We start from the raw sequence: 16,914 nt of genomic DNA on the forward strand, positions 1-16,914 counted from the left end.
TAGGACAAAACTATTTTTTATTCTGAGACCTAAATAAAAAAAACTATTTGCTACAAATATAATCTATAGTATAATCTCACTGACAAGTACTACAAATATAACTTTCTACTACTTTGTAGTAGACAAAACTTTCTGCTACAAATATAATTTAAATATAATCTATAATATAATCACGCACCTCAACTGACTGTATTAAACAAACTATTATTATGAAAAATTTTTGTTATACAATTATGGCAGACTCAATATGATGAAAAACAACTTTTAACATCAGATGTTTTAGAGTGCTGAAACTCAGAACTTTATTTTAATTATTTCCGTCTTCTTAATTCTGAGGTCCATTGCTTTACTGTTGTTTTCAAGTTTCTTATGAAATAATGCTGCAATCACAGTATATAAATGTAATTTTTTTGGCTGGCCCATACTTAATCTCTAAATATATTAAAATAGGGCATTAACATAGATAATATACAAAGGTGCTGCAAATCAAAAAAATATGTTGAAAATTTGGTTAATCTATCTTTATAAACATACAAAATTTCATTATTAATCCAAAGCATATTGTTACAAAAATCAGCACAACAGCTTTCTTATTGAGAAAATGAAACAAAGGCTTTGCCGAATATTTTTGTTATGAATTTGATTTTAGCTAACTTCAAATCAAATGCTGCTCCAAAATCAATGCTATTGCTTCAAAATACTAAATTTCAATTTCAATAATCGGACGAGATCAGAAAAATAACCGAATGTAAGATCATCTTCGCATGCTGTCATTAACTGATCAGTCACGACTCATTTGGAATTTAACTGCTATGACCTCGTAAATAAAACAGAACGCTGTTCGTAAGATTATTATTAATAGCATTTTTAAGTTGTCTATTATATGTACACGGTTTTCATCAACTTTAATTCTCCTTTTTTATAAAGATAGAGCTTCCAAGCGTTTTCTCACTCAGTTTCAGAAGTCTTAGAATTCGTTTTTCTTCCTCTTCACAAGATTTGTATGTTTCTCATGTAAACATATTTTGCTGTTTACAGAATTTAATTATTGGTTAATAGATGAATTGTTATGAAAAATTTTGTTCCGCGATGAGAGGTTCAATTTTTCAATGGAGAATAAAATGATTGCAAAATTGTATCGTAGTTATTAATTATAAAATGCGAAAAAGAAGAATGTAATAAAAATAGGAAACACTCATTTTTTATTTATTAACGAGTAACATTTTTTAACAAAAATCTTCCGATAGAAATAAAAATTCCACTAGCGTGACACGCAGAAAATAAAAAACAAGAAAAGACCGACAAAATACGTAAAAGATTCGCTTAAAATTCCCATTTTGTTACAGAATATACAGAAATTTTTTTTAATGTACTAGAAAAAAGCTATTAAAAATTTTATCGTTCAGAAATGAATCGATTTTGATCTAAAACACGCACATTAAATGTGATTTATTCATTTCTGTTTTCTTTCAAATTAGCATATAATGATATTAAACGTAGCAACAGAAAAAGTAAAAAGCTTAGGAAATTCTATAAACAGAAAAAAGCCTATTTTATTATATTATGTGTGATTAATTTGGAAGAAAAAAAATGATAATAAAATCACTAAGAGCATATTTTTCCCCTTTTTGATATAAAATAAGAAACGATATCATGGGAGAACTTCTAAGCTAAGAAACTGACAGAAGGTTGTTCGTAAGAACAATAATTAACATTTGTTTACTTCTTAACTATAAAAATAACAGATTATGCTGTCACAGAGATTGAGAACATATAACACGTTTGCAGATTAAAAGGTCAATTTTTAGCATCTCTCAAAAGATATATTTTTATTTCCCTCATACAGCAGCAAATATTAATGGGTCATTCAAAAAGTAAAGGGATGGGTTTCAAAGAATAAAATAAAATGTTTTTTATGAATATACCTGATTCGTTCTCCGCTTGGTTCTTGTTTTAAACAATTCACCATTCCAAGTATACCACTGACGGGACCGTCCTCTGATACAAGCCACAACCTGCCTGCATTCTTTTCATACAGTTCTTTTTTCACTTTTTCCACCCATTTGTAATTGCTATCTGTTATTTGTAGAACTTTTTGTGGTGTTTCAAGATACGGTGCACGAAGTAGATATACCGCTCCTCCGAAGGGATCAGAAATCTTACTTAAAATCAACAAGTTTGCGCTTTGCAGGACACTTTCAAGTTCTGCTTGAGAATGGACTTGAAGTTCTTCCCCACAAATGGAAGACAGAAGCTGTTCCGCACGGTTGGCTTTCTCCTTGAAGAACAGCAATATGAAACCATTTGATTTGATGATTGATGTCAGTGTACCAAGCAAGTTTTTCAGTTCAGACAGTGGACCACACGTGAAAGAGCTGATCGCCACATCTTGTGACTTTTCTCTCTCAAGGTCTTTTAAAATGTCTTCTGAAGATGCCTGTTGGATACCACTTTCCTCCAAAACTTCCTGGTCAATCACAACCGATTTGGGCGCTATCAAGACGCTTTTCTTGAATTTGAGATGTGCGTATTTCTTCACAGTGTCTGTTGCGGGAACCAAGACGACTGGGAAGTCGCGATTCACCTCCACAACACTCAATTTCCTGTAAGTATTCTCCGAAATAATCGCCAGCATAATTTTCAACGTATCTTCGTTCACTAACGCGTTGTTTAGAATGTCATTACCAGCAGTGTGAATGTAGTTGGCCAAATATTCCTTTCTTTTGTTTTTGAGACTTTCTGGGTCATTAGAAATTGTTTCCAGAATTTTTGCCAGATTCTTATTATCTGATGACTCTGTTTCCCCTAGACGGAAGTCGGTTTGACCTTCAAGTTGGAACTGGTATCGTTTCGTATTCTTCTTCAGAGCTTTTCCTATTTTATTCATTAACTCGTTACAAGTATTGAAATATTGGGAAAATGGAAGACTGGTACTTCCTGATGGTGTGTAATTGCTCACGTAAGGAATAAATCTGTATTCTTCTAAAATAGGGTTTTCGGCTTTTCCACGAATGGCAACAGGCTCGTTGTTCAGGTGAGAAGCTTCTATACCAATCGAACGAACTAATTTCGTTTTCGGATTATAATGGCAAGGAATATCTGGAATCGGAGAATATTTTAGTTACATTATATATATGTAATGATATTTCTTGATTTAATTTAAATCCTTATTCATTTTCTAGTTTTTAATCTTAAATTAACTCATTTAGAAGAAAGTAATATTATTTATTCTAAAATTTCCTCTTATTTCATCATCCTAATTCCACTTTTCTAACAAGTGCTCTAAAAAGTGGATGAAATGTGCATTTTCTCGTGCTCTGAGCAAAAAGATAAAAATCCTCAACACCCTCGTGTTCCTTTCAAAAATACATCTCTTTCCAGAATCGATATGTGTAAAAGAAGTCTGTATCAGAATCTCTTAGTAAAATCACTAATGGAAAAAAATTTCTGGTACTTTGTTCTTGTGTCGCGATGTTAACAATCGTATCTTTTTATCATTGTTTTGCTCCCCTTGTAATTTAAATGATTTGAAGTTTATATATAAACTAATTTTATATGGCATTTTATAAGGGTCGATTAATGAAAAATGATCCAAAGGCAGTTATGATGCATTAACAAACAATAGTAATAAAAATATAACTCGATACTTTATATTTTTATTATAACAGTGGTGAATAAATTCCATTAGTGATATTGATCCATCGCATTGCTTCGGGTTTTGCTCTATGTTATTAATCTGTATTCACCTGATAAACATAAAATGAGCCATATTAATTCAAATTTCATATCTATTGAGAAATTTCCAATGGCTCTCCGTTTCCAATAGAACATTCTTTTTTGGGATTAAATAATATTTTAAATTTACTCCAAGTATTTTTTTATTAATTTCATTCATGTTCATAAATGATTTTTTTCACTCATTTTTACATTTCGTCTAATTTATTTCATATTGTTTTCTATTTATATCAGAATCATTCGTGTTCTTTTGTATCATTAGAGCTAGTCTAATAAATTATGTTGCTTTTTTTTAAGAATACGTAATGCATTTAACTAAATCATACATTCTTTTTTTATTTTTTTACAAGATGAAAAATAAACATTAGCATGTTATATACTTATAAGATCATAATCTAATAATTACCATTTTTATAATTTACATTCACTTTATTATGCCAAAAAAACACCCACACATGGAAATCCATTTGCAGAATTGTTGTTTAATAATAACAATTGTCTTTCTCTTTCAGAATACTACTCAACCACTGTGAGATAACAGTTTTTTCTGACTCGGAAAGGTCGAATGAAATTTAAACAAAATAAAACCCTTTCAGGGTTAGACACACACCCACTAAAGGATACAGATACATGTTTAGATGACATGCGTAATTAATTATACAATGCAATTATGGTATTCCATGAATTGTTTACTTTACAAACGAAAGGAAAACATCCACTTCAAACATTTCAAGTCTAAAAGTTTTGAGACAAAGTCACATTTTGCAACTCTTAAGTAAAACTTCAATATATTCAGAATATTTAAAAAAATACTTACTGTAAGTTGTGGTACTGTCTTCTTTGTTTATAGAAGCACTTTTGCGCACATATTCTCTGAGAATGTTTGGATCAATTTTCAGAGTCTTAAATTCAGTAGGTAATAGCAATCCTTTTAGGTATTTTTTTAAACTAAAAAATAACAAAACGACATCCAAGAATGGAATCCATTTTCCTTGCCATTGAACAACGCCCGAGGTTCCTAAAATATCAGACCAATTCAGTAAAATTTACGATTTCTCAATACAAAAACCGGTAATGTTATCATCAATGTGAAGTAATTCATGTCTTATGAATTATTCATCAGTTACTAATGAAACTATTAGTTTAACATATCACTGATTTAAATTTGATAAATTTACTCAACTTCTTTAGCGAAATGTTTTGACCGATAATGTTGGAACCACTAGAGTGAGTTTGACAGAATCTGCAAAACGAAAGGAGATTATAAAAGAGCTCATGCAAATCACACTTTATGCGGGATAAAGCAATTATGCAGGAGTAGTTGCAAATGGTAGGAGATAGCTTAAGGTAGTGTGATCTACAAAAGCTGCTTTATCATCCTCTTTCGTCTTGCAGATTCGGCCATTGAAAAAGATTTAACAAATGTTTGATAGACCTACAAGTAAGTACAATAAAGACATATTTTGAAAGGATGGGGAACCTATTGTAAGCTGGAATAATTTTTAGCAAGATACCTGGCTTTAAAACAGAGTTGCAGCAGCCAAAACTTAGTGAAATCCAAAATTGAACTGTCGCCAAAATCTGTAATGTTGAATACCACAAATACCGCTCTAACTGCAATAAATCAAATTTATCAAAAGTTGACCCGTTTCATCAACTTTTGAATGAGTAGATGCTACTTTCCTTCTTTAGTTTTAAAGTTTTTTTTCCCCTTGAACTAAAGCAATAAGCTTAAAGTGGACAGGAGATTAAAATCACTTTTTTTATTTTTATGAATGCGTATTTCAATAATGTATTGCAACTCAATTTCCCCTGAACTACATCACTTAGATGGTTTATTGTTGCTTCTGTATAAACTGATGAAATGGGCAAGTTTTGGATAAACTTAACTTAATGCATTTGGAAGAGTATTTACGATATTTTAAATTAAAAATCTTTTGCATTTCACGAGGTTTTGGCTTTTGTAACTCGACTTTACATCCATGCACCCAAATAAAAGAGATGTCTACTTATAGAATTTCAATAATTTTTCATTCTTTCAAAATATTGCATAATTTGCAAGTTTAAGAAGCATGTTAAATTGGGATTTTTTTTATTTGTAGCATCTCTTTACCCATTAAGACTCGCAAATATTAAGAAATAGGAAATTTCTTCTATAGTGTATTATCATCATAATAGGCCTTTTTATAACTCTCTTTCGTCTGGTCAATAAGGTCAAACGTTCCCGGTATATTCAAAAAAATCTTAACTGATATAAATGCGTTAACATCTCGCATTTCATTCTGTCCCTTCATGCGGTTATCTAGGTGCAACTAAACCAGATAAAAATCTAGTTAGCGGTTCTAAGAGTTTGGTAAAACGGTTCTAAAGAATGCATTTTCTAATTTCAAAATTATCTTACAAAACAAAAGCGAAGTCACATTAAAGCCGAACTGTAAATACACTTTAAATAATCCATGGTTTTTTTAATTTTATTTTAAACGGTAATATTTAATTTTATCCCACTTCCAACTTTCTGTATTTGAAATTACAACAGATAACAAACAAAAATTTCTTTGGAAAGATAAGATAATTTAATCATTATATTTGCTGTTTTGTAAACTATTTTTTCGATGTTTCTTTATAAGTTTTAGTTTACTACAGATTTCTTCTTCCACAAACTTTAATAATTTCTTCTGACAAAGTTAGCCTTCTAGAATCATATTTATTTATGAGGAAATAAATGTATTTACCATCAGGGTAGTATTCAACGAGGTTTTGGAAAGCTGGACCAAATTCAAAACTGCACCTCTTAAGCTCATCATAAATATCACGCGCAGACACACTAGTGTCATTACTGGTATACTCAGGAGGACCTTCGAGGAAAGTCATCTTCTTGCATTCATAGATTTTCCCGCTGGCTACCAAGGACTTGCCTTCTATGATTTCGAAATTTCCCGAAGAATCCAAAATGTTGACGAAGAATTTAACAGTAGCTGTAAAGAAACAAAGTGTTACATATGAGAAGTTTGAAGGAGGAATCAGCATTCAGATAATTTTTCATTGGTTTTTTTTTTTTTTTCAGAAATCAGCAAAAACTAATGTTTTGTTAAATTTTAGACAAAATTTGAACAAAAATGTACTTCTAGATTATCATATGAGTTATCTAAGTAGATGAATAATGGGCAATTCTCAATATCGAGGAATATGATACAAATTTGGATGACCTCAGTACTCTAAGAGGATGTGAAGGAAATGAGGTGATGAAGTTCCTATGTAAAGAAAGTGCTCTGATTGAATTTAACTAAGGCTGTTTTAAGACTAGAGGAAGAAAGAAATTGAATGGAGTAAGATGCAAAAAATAATAACTGGTTTTTCCCATAAAGAATATACCCTATTTTGCCATTTAAGTTATTAAAAAATATCGTGTGTGTGCGAAAATGTAAGCAGTGAATTAAAAGTTATTAGTAATGCAATCATATCTATTTAACACAATTCTTTTTCTTCCTCGCCGTCATATTTATCGTTATAGAATGAAATAAGAAAAAATATTACAATTTCGGCATAAGGACAACCTTAAAAATACCATGTTTGAAGTTTCACTAAAACCTTTTGGGCTGTGTTTCGTAATTTTGAAATTGGGTTAAAAGACGGGGGCTAACTTAAAACAGCGCTTCTCCCTCTTCACATTGATAACATACCGAGGGTGCTAAACCCCATACAGATTTTGGGTTCTATTTGCAAATTTTCGATATAAACAGTTCTGTAATTTGCAAACCTTAAGTTTAGCAGTAGGTGTCGTTTTTAGGCCATTAATATAATCTATACTATAATATAATGTGCAATATATGTTAAAAAACTTCAGGTATAAATCCAGTTTAACTGCAAGTTGTGGTTTTTCATAAAATCATGCACGCGTCCTTCATGCATTGATTTTTCTGCATTTACATATTTAAAGAATATTTTTATATTTAATTCTTCCTCTTATTTAGAGTAATATATAGACAACATAAATTTATCATTTTCCCATGAGGATCAGAAACATCATACTGCATATCTATGTATCGTTATTCACATATTATATATATAAAACTGAATACTTCTCATCTTTACTTACATTGACCACTAGTGATTGTTGCTCTTTCAATCCTGAAATTCTCGATGACGACAGGCAGTTCGTTCAAGTCCTTCTGTAGTTTTGTTGCTAGTGCATCCCAAGCAAGATAAACGTAGCCTGTGCCAGGGAACAGTTTCCTACCGTCTACCCCATGGTCCATCAAATAGGCATCGTCTTTGTCGAGCTTGAATTCTTTAGAATATTGGCTGCCTCTCTGAGAATACCTTGGTACGACGAATGACTGAGTATGATTCCATTTTATTAAGTCGGAAATCACGGGAGTTCCTCTCGGTACTGGAAACTTCACAGGTGGATAGAGACGTTCAATTTTTGGATTCACCCCTTCTTGATATAATCTGAGAAAGACACATTTCATATTGATGGCTGCAATGAAATAAAATACTCGATCCTGCCGCATATCATTAACCATTTATGACAAATTTAAAAGACAGTACTCCTTTAAGTATAAGATATGCGAATCGTCATATAATGCTTATTTATTTTTATATTTATCTGTTATTGACCAAACTATTGTTCAATGCTATTGAGAAGTCAGCTTTGATGGTTTTTACCCGTGGCTAGTGTCATTAATATCATGTGATGATTGGAGTTTCTGGTTATTGTAGATGTATCTTATTACAGAAGGTGAACTTTTTTCACCTACCCGGACTCTTAATGAATATATTGTTTCCACTTTAAATATATAGAGCGTCCTATCCATTTAGATTTTTTTTTTTTTTTTTTTTGCAAAAAAATTTAGCTGTACCAGATTTTCTTCTAAAATATTTTGCAATTTGTCATTCTGCATTTATGGAGTTCCAAAATTAACAGTAAATTAAATATAACCTATCTTATTGCATATTTCCAAGCTGTACTATGATACAATGCATCTTTTCACCCAGCAGAATGCAATCTATTACACTTTGATTTTTACAGTTAATTAAATATATATCAATTGGATAAGGAAGGAAGGAAGTTCTATGATGAATAATGAAGCTCAGTGAAGTAATTCAGAAAATAATCATCATGTATTTTTAAAATAAAGATATTCTAGAAAAGAGTTTAAATCTTCAATAAACGATATTCTATAAAAAATGTATGTAGACATAAGCTTGTTTCATTTCATGGAACTTTTTCTGTAACACTAGTAAATTTAATTATATTAACGTCCAGTTTTCAAGTTATATGAAGAGTATTTTGAAATGCACCTCATCATCTTGAACCGTGAGCTGTCTAATTAACCATTAAGAACAGCACCCGAAACAGCATTTTTCTCTCAAAACTTTCCCTCGCTAAGTTAGTTAGATTATCTCTATCTTAACTACACCAGATTTATATGAAACTAGCAAATCTTCATAGACTCGTTTAGAATCTGTAAGTCTCCGATTGCAAAGAAAAGATTTTGCCACGGTAAACTCTGTTTAACCACACCTCTAATACGCATATAGTGTCATTCCGTGTTATTATTATTAAGGATTATATATTAATAGATATTATATATGAACGATCTACCAATAAGTATTTGGACACTCACGAAAATGAGGAAATCTGCAATTCTGATCTACGTCACACCTTAAATATAGTGTAGGAAACATCATTGGCATTAGTTACATGCAAGATACCACGAAATTCAGAACTCTCTGACATCGAGAAAGGTGAATGGAATAGAAATAATCATAGAAATGGGCAATCCTTAAGGTAAATATCTAGTGAATTAAACATTCCAAAATCGACAGTGGCTTTTGTGATTACGAAGTGGTAGGTAAGTGATGTTTGTCGGAATGTGCTTCAACCCGAAACTAAGAGAGGGAGACCGATGAGTGGTTCCAAAGAAATTCGGAAAAACCGCACCAAACAGATGGCTCATATACTTCATGAGTTCCAATAAGCATCCGGGATTGTTGTTTTGATAAATACCATCCGCAAGGAAGCCCATTTTCGATGGTCATGCTACCGCCCATGAACCTTTGATAATAAAATCCAATCGTGCTGCTCGATTGAGTTGGTGCGAAGCACGTCAAAGTTGGACTGTAGATGAGTAGAAACCTGTTATCTGGAGTTATGAATTCAAGGTTCAATCAACCAGTCGGATGCAAGAGTCTGTGTTTGGAAAATGCATGAAGAACGACTTTTGTTACAGCACATTGTGCGTATAGTAAAGTTTGGCGGAGGTGGAACTATTGTCTGGGGATGTTTCTCGAGGTATGGTTTGGGACCCTTGATCCCAGTTCATGGTAATGTCAACGCCGACTCTACTATTCTTGACAAAAATGTGCTTCCTACGCTATGGCAGTTTTAAGGGTTGGACCACTGTTATTTCCAGAAGGACAATGCCTCTTGTCATGTTGCGAGGTCCACCATGGATTGATATGAAGACAGTGGGGTGAACCGACTGGTCTGACCTGCCCGAAGACCAGAGTTGAATTTATAGAAATCCTCTAGAACGAGTTGGATCATCGAATTAAGGGGTGTAGCAACAATCAAAAATCGGTGAAAGCACTTACACGGTCTTCTCCAAGAGTGAAAAAATACCTCTATTCATCATCCGCACACTTGTGGAAAGCATGCCTCGCAGGGTTAAAAGGCTGTACAAACTATTGAATACGAATAAATTGTGTTTATTATCACATGTGTCCAATTACTTATTCGTAGATAATATATGTAAGCTACCCTACAGGAAGCAAGAAATTAATTATTTGTAAAGTAGTTTCTCATTTCCATATCTGACATTATTCTGAATGAATGTAGTTTTCTGCAGAGGGCTCAACACTTAATAGCTGATTTAGAAATTTTAAGCCCAAGTCAGGTATACCAATCATTTTTACCATAGAATATATATCGTAAACGCTAAGAAAGAATTTCTACAGAGAGCTCTTTTCAATGAATTAAATAAAAGTCTGATAGATAAAAACAAACACAATAGCATAACAATACAGTTGCATGAATATCAATATACAAAGGGTGTGTAATTTGAGACTGTAAATTAGTTGAACATTTACTTAAAGAACTCCACACCTTTTAATATTGTTATTAAAAGAACAAATTAAGCCAAAAGTTAAGCTCCGAAAATTATATTTTCATCGGAAAGGTATACAAATGCACAAAATTTTGGGCACTTTAAGAAAGGAGTGAAAATTCGAATACAAAATGACATTCTCACAGACAAGAAGCAAATTGATTCAAATGAAAGCGAGCAAAATGAGAGGGGATGTTTAAATAGCAACTTACTTTCCTAGTGATTCCATGAAGAATAGCATGTTGTTTTCGTCATTCCTCTTCATGAGACCGTGATAGGAAGCTTTGGGACCAATAGCTCTTTTCAAAATGGACTGGAGCAGATAGTGGGGCCCGATTTCGATGACGATGGCGTCCGAAGGAATCTTCGTGAGAGCGTGAGTAAAGCGAACACTGGACACCATATTATTGCAGAAATAGTCAGGACCGCACATTTTGCATTCAGGTGTGTTCCATTGGGACTCTGGGAAGCTCGTACTAATCCAACGTTCTGTTCTGGGCTTGGGATTAGGTATAAGCTGTTAAAGAAATAAGTGATGTTTGACAAGGCTTATTATTCACAAATATTACTGCTAAAACAACGAAGAGGTAATGATTGAAATTCAACGTTTTATTATGAAGAAGGATACGTGGATCTGAAGAGAGAATTATATAGAATTTCATATTATATACTATATCGAATATCGGGCAATCCAAAGTTATGTTTCATACAGATGAAAATTAAGACCTGTAATCTTAAACTAAATTTTCAAATCTTTTTCCCACTGCTACTGAAATAGTCGTGCATAAACACTAATTTGAATATTTTTTTAACTCGTAAATATGTAGATCATATATATAAAAATTATGGCAGCTTTGACACATTATGAGGTTTCGCCAGAAGTTATTCGAAAACTGGTCATTTTCATTTCAGTTGAAAAATAAGGAGACGCAAGACAACAATTAATACAAGACAATACAAGAATCCAGTTAAGTTAAAATAGAAGATGAAATTATTGACAATTAATTCTTAATTTAATATAGCATTCACTGAAAAACATTTAAAAACTTTCTCCTTATTGCTCATCAACCAGGGACGGCCATTACTTAGGTCAGCAGAGCTGTAGCAACCCTTGCAAGTACCGCAAAATTTCTCTTAGTTAGCACATTTTTTAATTCTGTTTGACTTCCCCGAAATTGAATGAATAATTGAATGTATAAAAATATATTATTTGCTTTTTCAATTTGACATTTTGTTTTTATACAATACTACACTAAATATTTTTTATCCAATCAGAGAAATGTTATTGAATTACTCATTGATACATTTCATAAATCTTAAAATATCTTCATGATTTATACAGAACTTCAGTGCTCAATGATTCTCCGTTCTATTCTTACTCATTTTACAAACGTACTTAGATTCGGCAAGCACGTTATTTAATAAGTTTAATGGCTGTCCATATAAAACTGATTCTAGGGGAAATGGCAGGAAATTTGAGGAGTTTAAGGCGCAGTGAATAGAAATGTCTAAGACTTCAAAAAATATAACAAGTTGCATAACTGTTTATGTTTAAAAATAATTTTATTTTAAAATGTTAAATTACTATAAAAGATTGAAATAAATTTTGACAACAAATAATCCAGCGAACCAGTTAGACTCCATAAGTGGCTGCAAAATAATTAATGAAACGAAATTTTTTCATTTTCCCTTATATAAGTTTTTATTGTAATGAAATTCAAATTGCTTTCATTGCTACCAAAAATATTTAACTCTGGGGGGGGGGGTCTGGTGTTGATAAGCGAGGTCTGGAGATTCTGTTTATTTTTATAAAACTGGGCAGTGTTCGTTTTAAAATATGCTTTTAATAAAATCTATTCTTTAACTTTATGATAATTGTAACCGAAGATTAAATTCAGAAATAATCAACGATGGAAGTTTTTCACAGGTCGTCGTTTTTAAAAACTGCTACTTTTTTATGAAATATATTTAGATATATAAAATATATTATTATTTGTGCTTTAAGTTTTGCTTTCTTATTGTGATACGCAAATAGTAAATTAAAAGAAATTAAAATATTCATCAATTATGGAATTATCGATGGAACTTTGGGGCTGAATGATTCTGCTTATTGTATGAACGTGTTCTAATACAGCAAACAAGTTATTGGTCAAATTGATTAATTATTTTCTATTACGAATTAAACCTGGAGTATTAAATGATTTGATAGAATTAGAGAAGTGCATTAAATATAGACAAGTGCAAAGAATGGAGTAGAATAGGTATAGGACTTTTGGAAAAGTGATAGTAAAATATCTACAAAAATTTGAATTTAAAATATTGTTTTGCTAGAAACCATTCAAACTAAGCTAAGTATGAAAAAGTCCTCTCGGCAAGCTGGAAGGCAAAGATTCCCTTACATCTAAGTTACTATCTGACAACATAAATTGTTAATGTTAGAAACAGTCAAAATTAGGATTGGAAAATTACTTTTCAGCCCCCTAACTTCTAAGATATTGCAGTTATCGAAAAACTTTAAATGCAAAATGTGTTTATCTTAACGGGGTCCTAATTTGGCTACTTGGACTTATTTTTCTATCTTCAATTTTAAGAAAGTTATAGAAAAATAAAAAATTTATTCCCCGCCATTTCTACTCCCTTTACGAACTCGTCTGTGATTTCTACGTTTCTAACAATGTATTCCAAGTCTGATAAAACCCAAACACAATTACTCTGGTTATCCTGTTCATAAGATAACATGGGCAAAGTGTTATGTTATATACAGGGTGTTGGCGAATTGGACCGACAAATTCAGAAGGGTATTAGTAGTCATGAAGAGGAAAAAGAATCACCATACAACATGGGGTCCCAAACAACGTTTAGGGGGTGAAAATCACAAACATATAAAGAGTCGGAGAACTGTTGGAAACTGTAAGAAATTAATAAAAAAGTAACAAATGATGTTTCAACTATAAATTTTTTTTAATCGTATCGTGCTTCGACTCACTATATTATATGTATGTATATATGTATAATATAACTTCTGAACGTATAATATAACTTCTGGTTTTGGTTCTAGGCACCATGAGTGGTGAAGAACTGACAAAATTTTCCTGAAATCTTGTCATGAGAACCATTGCTATAGGTAGTCTTTCTGTAGGAATCTACCTAAAAAGAGTTGCAATTTTTTGCAGCCAATAATCAAAGCAAACCAGCTAATCAAAGGTGGTAATTTTATACACACACAAGATATTTGCTTACCTTTTGTAGAGATGGTTTCATTAGGGGAACTGCATCCTGGATGAATTTGCTATGAAATCCATATCCATGGGAATTGACCATGCGAACAAAATAATTTTCCTGCTGTAACTTCTCGACAAATTTCGCCAGTGGTTCTTTCAGTCCGGAAATAGTTACACTATCTTCTGCATTATCACAGGAAGCGAAAATGTCCTTAGGACACATTTTTTCAGCTTCACTAAAGGACATGCCTGTTGAGAGCAAATGACATTTCGTTATAAATATGCACACCATTTGAATTAATAAAAATATTGGCCACGTTTCCTGGTAAACTTTTAAATATTTTCTCTTTTAGTATAATAAAGAAATATTTGTTCGTTAAGTGATAATTTGAAAGTTAGAACAAGATCATACAGCATGCTATGCGTTTTCTTTTGCATCACCGTTCCGGTATTGGGATGTTTATGAATTTCTTATAAGGTGTATATTGAATTACGAAATCTATGTTTGATTTCATTATAGTTTCTAAAATAAAGATACAAATTTTTGATGTACCAGGACCTTTAGAGTAAATTATTAAATCATGTAGTATCTTGTTGTTGTTGTTTTTTATATACACTGAAAAGCAAGATCTGTTGTACTATTTTTTAATATGTTTTTTATTTTTAATTTATAGAAGAGATAGAATTTTATTTTCTGCTACATTAGCATATTTTTTTAATCTAAAACCGGAACTATCCCCGCTGCTGATCACATGCCTACGGCGCCGAAATGACGACCCGCTGTCCGGTCGTGAGGACAGATCATCTGCATGTGTTTTTATTTACCGATTCAGGGCCGTGAAGGTGACACGTGTTGGGGGAGGGGGTTTCTTGTCTCATAAGACGAAAGCCAAATAAATGCCTGCATTAAAGTGTTTAGAGAGTTTTCGGAATGGTAAACAAAAAAAAGTCTTGGAGTGGGCAGTTGTGTTTGCATCGAAAGAGAGGTAAAACAGAGGGTCTAATAATTTGATACTTTTTGGCTTTCTAGCACAACCTCGTGATTTTTAATTGAATTGGATAAGCAAAACTCGTTATTGTTCAAATGGGATTTATTTTTTCGTTTAAAAATAATTCTCTAGATATCATCCATTTCGTTTTGGGAATTCTACAAAAAAATTGCATATAAACAATGTACGATTTATTTTAGATACTAATTGTACATACTTGTGTAGATCAAATTTTTTTCTCAGTATGTAATACTACAGTAACGATGATAAATAATGTTTAGAGGAATAGCGAAGCCAAAATTATTCAATTAAAGTAGAGAAGAAAATTCTGAGGCAGGAAAGTTCCCTAACTCTAACTTTTTATATAAAAAAATGTAATTAATCCATTTTTTTCTCCGTGTAATATTTAATAATATATAATAATTGGGAAAATAAAAAAAACCATTGAAAACAGGAATAGTTTAAACAGTTTTAAAACCAGAAGGGTTTAACACATTTTTCTAAACCAGGATAAAGTATTAGAAAACAGTATATCTGATATTTTTAACGAAATTCAACTTAATCCATTTTGCTGATATGAGGTTATTCGTCGATAGTGTGAGTATACAGAATCTTGACACTTACCGACAGCTGCCATTCCAGCTTCTGGAAGATTTGCAGATTCAACTGCATATCCTCTGAAGTAAGAAGCAACAAGTGATTGTTCATGTGTGCAGGAGCCATCAGCATAAGAAGCTCCCAGTTCTCCAGCACTATGTCCTATTATACCATCCGGTTCTACACCAAGATACCTCAGAACATCCACAAGAGCAATCTTTAAAATGAAAATGTATTGTAAAAAAATAAACTCAAGAACTTAATACTCCGCATTCTGAGGCGTCAGCAAATGGTGTCATTTATATTTCTATGTGTATTAAGACTATTACTGTTTAGCTTCATTTTATTTGGACAACGAGCTTACAATATCAAATGTACAATATTTTTGTTTGAAATTAAAACCATGATAGATATATAATGATTTAAAATATAGTAGGAATCCTGAAATACTTCACAGGTGCAATAATGCACCTAATAATCTTTCTTCGTGTTCTAATTGACATTTGCTTTTGATTAAATAATTGCACTAAGGAGGGACATAATAATATGATTTAGAATTTAACTTTGGTTGAAATGGATATTCATTATCGAACTGTTTATTATATTTGGTTACAGTTGCTTTCAAGTAAATGTAGTCCTTTCAAGTAAATTTTTTTTCATTTTCTGGGACACTTAATGAAGAATTTCATGATGATTGTATTACATGATATGTACAAAAATGCCCAAATGAAAGATTTGAGAAATATTTCAGATGTACAGCAAAACCTAATGGATTTCGGATTTAATGGAAAAATTTTACTCATAGTCTTCCTTATTCTAATATGTGAAGAATTTTGTTTACTGTAACATATAATATTTAATATTCTAGATATACATCATAAAATAAAATTTCAAATATAATATTTTTAAAAAATTTCATAACACATTAGCTCTTTACCCCAATAGCCCACATGTAGTATATAATATTTAATATTAAACAGTATTCATAATATTGTATATAATATTGTTAAATATTACACAATCCTGTATAATATTGTCCAGTATTCTGTACTACTTGGGTAACGAACTTCAGAATTTAGAGACCTAAATACGGTTTAGAATGGGTCATTCAATGTTTACCCACACATAATTACTCTTTTCAGAACTTGCTGCTATTTTGCAGTCATTGTGGGGGAAATTTAACTATACAATATGTTCTAATGGATTCTTCAGATCTAATTTCGTTTCGATTCAAACTTTTTAGTTAGTTATATGTGAGTT

General features: G+C 31.7%; 1 protein-coding gene across 1 annotated transcript in view; it reads right to left on the minus strand.

Moving 5' to 3' along the window:
* Positions 1-16,914, minus strand: part of LOC129984469 (fatty acid synthase-like) — a 66,368-nt gene that overhangs the window by 21,943 nt on the left and 27,511 nt on the right. The window contains exons 10-16 of the mRNA XM_056094355.1: positions 15,682-15,871; positions 14,088-14,317; positions 11,060-11,364; positions 7,832-8,187; positions 6,468-6,710; positions 4,553-4,753; positions 1,926-3,099 (exon numbers count right to left, since the gene is read on the minus strand). Coding sequence (XP_055950330.1) covers positions 1,926-3,099; positions 4,553-4,753; positions 6,468-6,710; positions 7,832-8,187; positions 11,060-11,364; positions 14,088-14,317; positions 15,682-15,871 — 2,699 coding nt within the window. The remainder of the gene's footprint in view (positions 1-1,925; positions 3,100-4,552; positions 4,754-6,467; positions 6,711-7,831; positions 8,188-11,059; positions 11,365-14,087; positions 14,318-15,681; positions 15,872-16,914) is intronic.

Source organism: Argiope bruennichi, chromosome 9 (assembly GCF_947563725.1).
Source record: "Argiope bruennichi chromosome 9, qqArgBrue1.1, whole genome shotgun sequence".
Lineage (NCBI taxonomy): Eukaryota > Metazoa > Arthropoda > Arachnida > Araneae > Araneidae > Argiope > Argiope bruennichi.